Raw genomic sequence first — 11,139 nt, forward strand, 5'->3', positions numbered from 1 at the left:
GGAAAAGGAGTTAAGGAGAAGTGATGCTTTGTCAGAGATAATACTAAAGCACAAACAATGCTAATGCAGAGATTTAGACTTTAATTAAACTGTAAATTCTTCACTGACCTTTGAGACTTTCTCACTTTGCTGAGGAACAAAATAAAAGATTTGTGTGAGAAAGGAGCAGGGAATGGGGACGGCCAGATTAACTGCATTTCATTTTTAAGCAAGAGGCATCAAGTTAGTACACACATGCATACGCATCCAAAAATGTTCTGTCACACAGTAAAAGATGTATCAAGGAAAGTGTTTATAATTTATAAGCCTTTCCTCCTGTTACAAGAAGACGACACTGAGGTTCCAAAGCTTTTAATCTATTTTTTGTGTGAGCTTTTGCTAAAAAGACAGCTATGCATAGGTGGCTAGCAGAGCACTGATGTCTCTGCCATCTGTCTGCGTATGCATGTTAGTTTTTTCTGAAAATTAAGTAATATTGTGGAATGTAAATAAATGTCACCCACTCTGTGGCCAATTCATGGAATACCATAGACAAATTTTAATTTGAAAGGGTTAAATATATCTCTTTGGGAGTTATTATAATATTAAATATATTTAGATGTTCCCTAACTTCTCAGTGTAAAAATTTGGGTTCTGAGATACTTTATTTTGGAGTTTATACCTTTGACAATCTGACTGGCAGTCTTTCAGCCCAATAAATACCTGCTGTGGTTGGAAATACCAGATTATTTTTAAACGATGTGCTGCATTCTTCAGACCTGTCTGCAATAAAACCAGAAACCAGCAATTGCTCATGCTTCATTTAGTGTGATAATGTGTGTACTATGCCATTTAGAGAATCAAGCTTGATGTATTTAATAAAAAATTTGTACAGAATATGATACCATATGTAGATAACATGTAACTAATGTATAATGCTTTATTTTAGGCAAACATAGCTGTCTGCTTCTGCAGGCAGAATTATCAGTAGCGTAAAGTCAGCAGCGCATTCAAGGCTGATTGTTCCTCGTCTAATTCAGCCTGTGCTGGCACAGATACCCGGTTACAATACAAACTTCTTCAGGCAGCTGCCAGGTCATTTTGGTTACCGAAGAAAGAAGATTTTTTTATCTATGTTATAAAATAGGAATTATTCTACAGCTGGGGTAGCTGAATGAAAGAGCCAGTCATGGTACCTTCACTTGTAGATTCTGCTCTTCTTCCATGCGGCTCTTGGGCAGCATAGTGGTTCCTTCTGTAATATAGACAGTTGAGGTGGGGGGGGAAATGCCAGTTTGACAAGGCAGGGATATTTTTGAGCACTGAATGTGGATTTCACTGTGGTAGGTCCATCTGAGAATGCCAGAGTATAGTATAATAACTGTGATAGGTCACTGCCTTCCTTTTTTTTTTTCTTCCCCTAACCATTATTTGAAGCACGTTTCAGATGTTCTTCTCATCTCAAGGCTCCGAAATATATATATATATATATATATATTTTTAAGTTCATTTCATGACAGTTATGTCAGTTGCATTAGCTGGTTCCCATCATTTGAATCAAAGGATCAAAGCACTTGTATCCTCTGGGACAAGTATAAATAAAAAGAATTGAAATATTCTTAGAAAATATTCTTGTCATACTGGGAATCATTTGCTAACTTAGATTTTTCCAAGACACGAAATGAAGTGAGAAAAAGCTGGTGCCAACTCAGCCTTCTGAGTAACTCCGAAATATTTCTAGAAACTTAAGTGAATTATTCTTAGCAAAACAAAATTACTTCAGGAATATTACATGTATTACAAGAATGACATACTACATGTAGTTCAGCTCTTTCAGGAGATCACAGTATTAGGCAAACAACTTTATTAACATGTTTTAGGAAGTTCAACATCTTAAGCATGATCTGTGCAAAATTCATATGGCTTATAGCCAGGCGAGATGGATATGCATTAACTGTGTTGACATCAAGCTGTGATCACTGTAGGAAAGAAACTTGCAACTAATAAAGAAGAGTGGCACTTTCATTAAGTTTTGGTTTTTAACCCAGCTTTTTCTTGGAAATAATTTTGACTCAAAGTTTCTGGTTTAGATGATAGAAATCTCAGCTTTCTCCATACCAATATTTCCTGCTTTTCATTCTGTTAAATGTTAAACTCTGTAACACCAATTAAGTCTACCGTAAATTAAGTATAAGTAAATGTTTAATCTTTCTGTGAACTTTGAATGGTCTATTAGTGGTTTCTCTTTTTCTTTGAATTAGATGGAGAGCAGAAGACTCAAGTGATGATTCATGGAATTGAGCCAATGCTGGAAACACCCATACAGTGGCTGAGCGAACATATGAGCTACCCAGATAATTTTCTCCACATTAGTATCATTCCCCGACCTACTGATTGAAACTCAGCTATATTGGTATGAGGATCATTCGCAAGCTGGAATTATATGGGCACGTCAACTTCTTCCTTCTGTCACTCTTGACAGAGGCAGCCTGACCAGAAAAGAAAAAACAATGAAAACTGAAACAAAACACAAAGTCCTCACTGCTGCAAGCCAAACAGGAAGAGAGATCGTATCATCAGATAAGGGCAATGGGGCTGATCTTATTTTGCATCACCGCTGCTTTTCTTCACCGCTGTAATTAAATCAGTTGCGATATGAAAGAATTTACAGGACCTCTGCAAGTCTGGTGTTTTCTTGTAAAATATAATGAAGCCGAAACTGTCAGCCGAAGAGCAAATGGAAATATGCCACTTGATTGTATTTCTGATTAACAAATAAACAGGGCTGTTTCCTAAAGCGGTAGTGTTTCGACTTTGAGAGTGGAAACATTGGTTTAATTTTCTAGAAAGTTAGACACTGAGAGATTCAGTTACTAATAGCTTTTTGTAAAAGATCAAATTACTGTAAACCCATCTTTCCTTAATGAGAAGTTCATGTTTACAGTATGCGTATTGGTATGCAAATGATCTTTTAGCTTTGATAACAAGCAGTGAGAGATTTTAAAGTGAACCCATGAGCATGTTTTGTCATTTAAAAACATGCACAACTTAATAATTTACAAATATTTTCGATTTGTATGCTGTCACTGAATACTCCAGTATGTTTATTATGCAAACCAGTTTTCATAGACTAGCAATGATGTAGGATAATTTGTCTCAGGATTTGTTATGGCATTTCTTTGTGCTCATCTGTTTTTTTTGTTGGTGTTTTTTTTTCCCCCTCCTTGTAAGAATATTTTCTTAGTTTAAAAAGTTTAAAAAAAAGTAAACGGATGTTGCAAATGATTGTATCCTGCTGTTTATTCCCATAGACTAGAAAACAGTTAAATCATTCAATGATGAACAGATTTATTGCTTTTTAATAATTTTGAATTTTGGAAAGCTGAGGCTTTTCCAAGCTAATACTTCCTTACATCTGAGTTTAGTTTTCTACTGTGGTCCCTGAGCAATCGGTCTGAAATTTGGAAGCTTCTAATCTCATTGCACAGATTTTTCCTTAGTTGAGCAGATGTATTTTTGGATTATTGGATCGCTTTGGTTTCTAAATGTTCATTACCATTGCAGCTGCTACTAGGACTCTTAGAACTTTTTTTGTGTTACGCTGAATTCATCAAACTGTGTGCTATATTGCTTTGTCCAAGGTTTGTGGCTGTTCGTAGCACAAGACTATGTTTGTAGTAGACATATTATCAAATATGTCAAATATTATCAATTATAAAGAAAGCATGGTATTTTTCTTTCAAAAATAGTAACTGTTGAAGTTCCTACTCAAAGTTCTGGCTTGCAAATGTCCCAGTAACTCCCAGTGCTGTTCCCATTCTGCTTAGTTTCCATGCTCCCTTTATCATGGGATACTTACCTGTATCTGAAAAACAAGAAAATGAAAATCAGTCCAACAAAAACCTCTTTAAGAAGCAAGAGCGGAAGGATCTCCTTGGGTGAAGATAGAATTGAAGCTAAAAAAAGCCCTAAGGGCAGAAAAAGTTAATAGAAAAAATAGTGGTTTACATGTAAATTAGTAAATAGCATTAAGGAAATGGAAGGGAAAAGTTAAGGAAATGAGAGGGAAAAGATAATAGTGAAATAAATCTATTCTTCATTCGTGAAGAATTTTTAAAACAAAACTAACCATGCTGATCTGTGTTTATTCAGAATTGAAATATAATATCCTTATAGTGGGATGATTTGACTGAGTTATTCTGATTTCCAGTTCTGTTTGGAATTTTTGTTACAGTGTTGGACTGTCATTTATAAACTTTCTTGGGCAGACACATTTAAATATTCTGGAGAATTTCAAAGTCTTGCCAATGGATAAAGCAAATATTGTGTAGAGTCTTCATATTAATTAAAAAAATCTGTAGGGATAATTTTTCCATTGATCAGGATAAGAGACAGGGCATTTTAAAAACTGTAAAGATTGTGTTTCCTTTGTTTTAAGTCAGTAAGTCACTGGCTATTTTAATATATTCTGCACCAGCATTTTTAGTACACATCTCTCTTCTCATGGCCCTTATTTGCTAGTAAATCCAACTTTTAAGGCCTAGCATGGAACAAAGAGAGAGCTTGGCTTTAAAACATACTCTTCCCTCTTATTTTAACTATTTACACTTTATTAAAAAGTAAAACACAGTTTGACTCTGTCTTTATTTGCAGCTAAATAAGGATCTTCGCAATGGAGTGACAAAAACATTTAATTAATACTTCTTAAAGAGCTGGTTGGGTGACATATCCAAACAAAAGCACATTATCACAAAAATGAAGTGCTGTCTTTGCTTTACCTGATTTAAAACACATTTTTGTCGTTTCTTACTTAGTATGTGAATAGCAATAGCAACAGAAGGTGTGTTGTGGCTTAATTAGTTTGCTTTGAAATGCTGTAACTTCTGGAAAAACATTTGGTCTAAATTGGTCAGAATCTAACATAATGCTCACTAAATTCATTTCAATGCTAAAGAAAAGTGTCAAATACGCACAGACCCTCCTACATTTAGAACTGAAGTATATCTGGTGAGCAAGTTAAGTCATAGTTTGAAAAAGAGCAAAACACAGATCTTGTTGCAGTCATCACTGTATTTCATGTCATTTGGCAATGGCTACCTCTATTTTTGAGTGTTCTGTGAAGAAAGTTAATTTTCCAGTGATTTCTTTGATAGCACTGGCTGTCAGCACACAAGGTGAGGCCCTTTCATTCAGAGCTAGAAATTGCTTGGTCCAGTTTTAAATTCAGTTCCATGAATTCTTGTGGGGGGGGGGCGGGGCAGTAAATAGGAGCATACTAAATATAATAAATTTGTACTAGTAAAAAGTCAGATGACATTGCCACTGCTGGGAAGAATGTGAACTGGACATCTGAAGGGCCGGTAGGAGAGATTTGGGCTGGTAGAGCGACTGTGCTGCAGAAATGCAAATGCTGCTGGGTGTGTGTTGATGTGATTGGGAAATCTTGCAGGAACATGATGAAATACTAAATCTTAAGGACAGAGGCACAGGAACAGGCAGTATGAACTAGTCATTAATAAATGTATAGAACGGACAACTGTTGAGCTCCTTCAATTTGCTTCTCCACTAAGAGTCTGGGAGCTGTGGAGGCAGCTGGTGCAAAGGTCAAGTTACAGAAAGGGTGAGAGCTGGTTGTCAGTGACTGGGAAAGTCCTTTCAGTTCTGTGCTCCTGTATGTTTTGCTCTGACAGCCAGATAACTCTCAGCTGATGAAGACTCTTGATCATCACTTCCAGTATTATTTATATCCGGCATAATAATTATGGCCTCTTTTTTAAAAAAATTTCCTTATATGTTGAATGATGTCTGGATGACAGCTCCTCATTTATGGCACTGACGATAGCTGGTGTTTTTTCAGTTTCGATATTTAGGAAAGTCTGCGTCCTGGCTGTGTGTGTGTATTAGCACATTCTTAGAAGACTTCCAGGCCTAAAAAATGACTAGTCACTTTAGAGAATTCTTTAAGCGTATTTCACAGCTTGCCAGTGATACCCTACTAAATCAAGGGACTGGGCAAGAAAAGGATAGATTAATCCCTATCATAAGTACTCTAAATTTAACATTTTTACATGTAATGATTTTAAACTCTTCAGATAACCTAGATGTTAGTTTGCTTGCAAATTTAGCAGTAGCTAAATGTATTTATTCAAATGCTACCACATGTAGATGTTAAAACTGATTGCGTACTTGTATAACTCTAATATTAATATTGATGATTATCAAGTTATGTCAGAAGGAGAACCACGTTAGTGATGGTGAGGGCTCCCATTGCTCTGGTGCTGCACATGGATGAAATGTGGAGACTGAGTGGATCTCTGGTGAGTGCTGCCACTTTCTCCAACTTCAGCCTCCAGCAAAACCAAAATTACTTTGTCTTTACTGAGAAAATGTATTTATTTTCTTGACATGGCTAAAATGTATTTCAGGGGAAAGTAGTTCCAGTATTTCCCAGTATTTTTGATTCAGAATTTGTGACCGTATCGGAATAATACGGCTTTTGGAAAGTTACTTTAGTCATTGATTTTAGCAGTCCCTGTTTATTTTGACAGGAAAATGATTCCTGGAGTGATTTTTTTTATTATTATTATTATTATTTTTTCTCCTTTACTTAGGATGAGAAAGGGTATGCACAGAGGTTCATAGACCATTACATATAGATTTCTGAATTAAAGCAGGTAGGTGTCTTTTCTGTGGTAAAACTTCTGTTTTTGAGACAGGGATGGTGACATTTCAAAATGTCACACTAAACCTGAGTAATATCTCTTGAGACAGACAAAAAAGATGTGAAGTTTCAAATGCTCCGAAGTGTATTTCAGATTTCCGTACTTTCAAGTTGCACTATCAAATTAGCTTGCGGAAGAAGAATTTAAAATGAGAGAGATGTTTTCTTTCCTTCCCTTGCCTTTCATGTGTCCACGATTCAAGTAATTAAGTCCTTTAACTGTGAAATGAAACACCAGTTTCTCTAAACAGTAGATTAAAAAACACAAAACTTCTTTCAAATACAGCTATGCAAACAGATACATGAAAAGTTTTGGGTAGTTCAGGCTTTTGTATGTAAAAAATATGTATAAAATAACAAGCAATTATATGATGTTAAAAGGTATGATTTTTCCATGTGATTTTAGTAGTATTTATATAGATGAGAAACACTTAGAGAGGCAGTCAAGCATCATGTTAGGGTTGGAGGAGCTTGACTTTACTGCACTTGAAACTGCCAAAAAATGTGTCATATTAAAATCGCACTTTCCACTGGAGATGTTTAAAGCCTTAATCCTTGCAGCATTTCACTAATATAGGTCAAGAGATAACACATTCGTTCCCACAACATATTCATTTTGTTTTATCTAGCTACTAATACACATATTGTCACCTTAGCATTCACAGTAATTGTTAGTATTGTGCAGTGGAAAGGGTAAAGCTGACACATGATACAGTTTGGATTGTCTGGAATTGGGAGGATCACTTGCTAGACTTTGTCAAATATGTTTTGTAAGTTCACATACGTGTCTTAAAGCTACTAGAAGTTAGGTCTGCTTTCAAAGAAAACCGGACTGTGATGGGACGGGGAAAAATCAACAGCATTGTTCACTAAACCTCTCCCTTCAGTGGGTGTCTGACTGAAAGGCAGGTGGAAAGAGTGCACGTGCGAAAGCTGGTGGTATCTTATTTCATACAGATATTAATATAATTTCTCCTCGTGTGTATTGAGATCTTGTTGCTTAAGGTCAGTAGTGTCCCAACTGCTATTAAAAAAAAAGACAGTTTGTAATTCATATAGACAGAGGCACTCACAAGTGTTTTAATTGCTACAGAATTAAAGATCAGAATGGAAAATGGCTGAAACTTGCACCTTATATGCTCTTCTAACTATAATTAAAATCATCTGCACTTCAGAGGTTTGATTTCCATCAGTCATATGTACACATGCCCTCACTGGAGTTTTTCCGCAGTTCAAAATTAAGAAAATAAGCTGGTCTTCCTTCATGTTAAAGTTTATCCAAGTCTGTGCAAGGCAAATGGGAGACAGAGACCAGGCCGTGGGAGCAGGCCTTCGGTCCTGAAGCGCCACGTGTCCCAGGAAGTTACACGGTTTGTTCGCTATTTCCACTGCAATAATTTTATCACAAGTTCTGTCCCTTACTCATAAACCTTTCTTTAATTTGCAGCTTTTCTTTTTTTTAGCTAATCCCTGCCCTCACAGAGCAGAGATGGGGTTGAAGCTGTCCCTGTGTCTGCCTCGCAGACCTGCTCTCGGCAGCTGCTGGGTGAGGGTGACTAAAACCCCGATCTCTGGAGCACTCCGTGACCCTTCTCGTGCAGCCTCTTCTTCCACATCCGAGGCGTGAGCTCATGTCTGCTGGTGGTTACCACAAACTGGGTAGCCCTGGAAGAAAACAGCAAGAGAAAGGTGCGGAGGAGGGCAGAGGGAAACGAGAAGAATTAGAAAAGCAGTGAAGGTGGGGCTGGAGAGAAAAATACGTTGTGGGGAGTGTAATGATAGAGCTGGATTCTTGATTTCACCCGGGTTTCTCGTTCACTCATCTGATAGCTCCCACCGTGTGCTTTCCTTTCCGTTCTTTCCATGGCCTGGTGTTGCACTGGCTTTCATCTGCAAAGTGAAATGTCTGGCACCTTTGGTGTCACTGTCAGACATAGCTGCCTTCTCCTCGGAGCCAGCAGTGCACTCGAGAGGGTGTGTTTAACTTTGTTGTTTTAGCACGTTGCTTAAGACAACCTTTATTTACAAAATTTGGTGGAGAGTTTCTTCCTCTGCAGCATGTCCTAGGCCTGGGCCTCCCTCAGCTGCGAGGAATCGGGAGGTCTGGCACAAAACGGTGACATGGTTTGCACAGGCACATCTTCTTACTCTTTAATATGTTGTGTTTTGGAAAAGCAAATCATCAGCATTGCTTTTTTATTCAGAGGGTGGATGATGGAGTCACTCGAGGACCTTTGTGTCGTGAAAATTACTGTTTCATAGTTCTGAAGTTTTACTTTGTACTGTTATGAGTTTTTCATACAGAACAGCAGAAAACATTTTCAATGTGTGTAATAAATACCAAACCCAGTTTTGGTCACAAGTCTTTTCTGTTTCATTTTCCAGTCAGAGTAAGATTCCATTATATTGGGTTTAGTTGTAGAAAAATATGTCTATTCATAATCAGGCTACATAGGCAGTAGCAAGAGGATGTGTCGCTTTTAATCATCAGCATTTCTGCACTTTGTCTTGACACCTTTCGATAGAAGACACATGAAGACTTCTACCTTTCTGGTGAGGTGTGTTTTCGCTGAACCACCCAGGCAGTTTCTCCATCAGTTTGGTTTTATTATATATAAATTTATACTTGACAGCTGTCGAGGAAATCACTGGAACAATAGCCATAATGGTGATTTTAAAAAAAAATCAGCTAATTTATTGCTCTCAAGTCCTTTGCTATGAAATCATAATGTCAGTTTTTAGTTAAATTAGTGATGTCTTCTGGTTGTACATTTAATTATTTTGATGGTAAAAGGGCACAGTCCTAATGAATCAGCTTATAATTTCCTTGAACTATGTGTGGTTTTAATTAATATAGCAATAAGAGGAATTATTTGGTCTTAATTTTATCTCTTACTGAAACTTGAATGCATCCATGGGTTCTGCTGTGACTGGCCTCCTTGGGGAGGTCCATCAGGAGTTGTATCCCCTCTGGCCTCCATACATCATGTTGGGTTCAGTGTCTTTTGGGGACATGGGGGAAGATATTTCAGTTCTCTGAAGCCTACCTACTTGTACTCTTCCCTCCTTCCTTCCCCAAACCAGATGGCACAATTTTCTATAATGCAGCCCTTCCATTTTTTGTTGCAGGCTGTGAACAACGAAGCAGGTGAACTATAGTTACTGGGCATAATGATTAATTATTCAGCTATCATTTCAGGGGGCTCTGAAATTTAGGTCTTTCAAGTTTCTGAGCCACACCTCTAACAGGGATGTGATCTGGGGTAACCAGGTGGGCTTCCAGCAAGATAACACAAGGCGTAAATTAAATTCTCTTCAAAAATTGGCACTCACGTAAATGGAAGTATCCACAAAGGCTGATACCTGCCTTCATTCATACTTGTTTTGCTGTCTCTATGTAGTCAGTTTTCTGTATACTTTCAAAAAGCAAACCCAGTTGAGATGGTGAGATGGCATATGGAAGTGTCCTCTTGCACAACTCCCCTCCCACAGCCTGCGCCCACGTCAGCCCTTGCTTGTGTCACTGAAGGCAATTAACAGTGCTGCAAAACCACATGCGGCTCCTATTCCAAAATGCCATTTGATGGTATCAGGAAGCCTGAGAGTTCAAGTAAAAAAAAGTTTATTTTTTTAAAAGGGAGTTTATTCTTCATTGTTAGAAGATGCTGAAATAATCAAATGTGTTGAGTGTGCAGCATCAGCAAGTAGATTTTTGCTGCAAGGTATTGTCTGGATGGGATAAAAATGCATCCTTCATCTTTAAGATGTGCTTGAACTGAACCGTAACATATTTAGGTGTTCTGCTTTGATCCTAATGGGTTGTGGGGCGCTACGCTGACATGGATGCAGATACCATCAATAAAGGAGAAGATCCTTAACATCTTAACACATGGGCATGTGCCACAGTTGCCACAAGATAAACAAGGGTGTGAGCTTTTCAGAGCTGCTGGAGATGGGGAACTTTTACCTCCTTTTGTCCTTGGGATAAACAGGTTGCTTGCATCTCCAAGAGCAGCAGGGTGCTTTCTCTGCAGCTGGCTGAGCAGGGAGAACATGAAGATGAGTACTCTTGTGGATTTGCCAGATGCTCCATGTGTCTCAACCCAGTAGGAATGAATCTGAGTGTTCATCTTTACTTGCAGGATTTCTTCTGACTGATTTTGTTCTTTATGTCAGACAGGGTTTTCAGAGATTTGAAGTAACCTCAGGACAGGGATCATTTGTAGTAGTATTGTTGCTAACTATTTGAAGCAAATCAGTTGCTGGGTTTTTTATTTAATTTCACTGTTCAATGACGTGAGTGTCAAGTGTGAATGGTGTGGTTGAAAATTTCTTGAGAATTATTTGAGTTTATTTTGCAATGGCAAATAGGATCACAGGAACAAGAGAATGGGCATGCCTTTGCTGTCTTTCTGCTGAGTGTTTTGGTGGGTCACTGT

The 11,139-nt window shown here is 37.8% G+C and overlaps 1 protein-coding gene across 2 annotated transcripts in view; it reads left to right on the forward strand.

Annotated features, from left to right (window-relative positions):
- Window positions 1–4,608, forward strand: part of ATG5 (autophagy related 5) — a 78,344-nt gene extending 73,736 nt beyond the window's left edge. Inside the window, exon 8 of one of the 2 annotated variants that reach the window (XM_082049663.1) lies at window positions 2,241–4,608. In XM_082049663.1, coding sequence (XP_081905789.1) covers window positions 2,241–2,377 — 137 coding nt within the window. In that variant the 3' untranslated portion in view covers window positions 2,378–4,608. The remainder of the gene's footprint in view (window positions 1–2,240) is intronic. The other variant, XM_082049664.1, reaches the window with a different exon arrangement.
- The last annotated feature ends 6,531 nt before the right edge of the window (window positions 4,609–11,139 follow it).

The sequence above is a fragment of the Streptopelia decaocto genome (genome assembly GCF_964273445.1).
Source record: "Streptopelia decaocto genome assembly, chromosome: 3".
NCBI lineage: Eukaryota > Metazoa > Chordata > Aves > Columbiformes > Columbidae > Streptopelia > Streptopelia decaocto.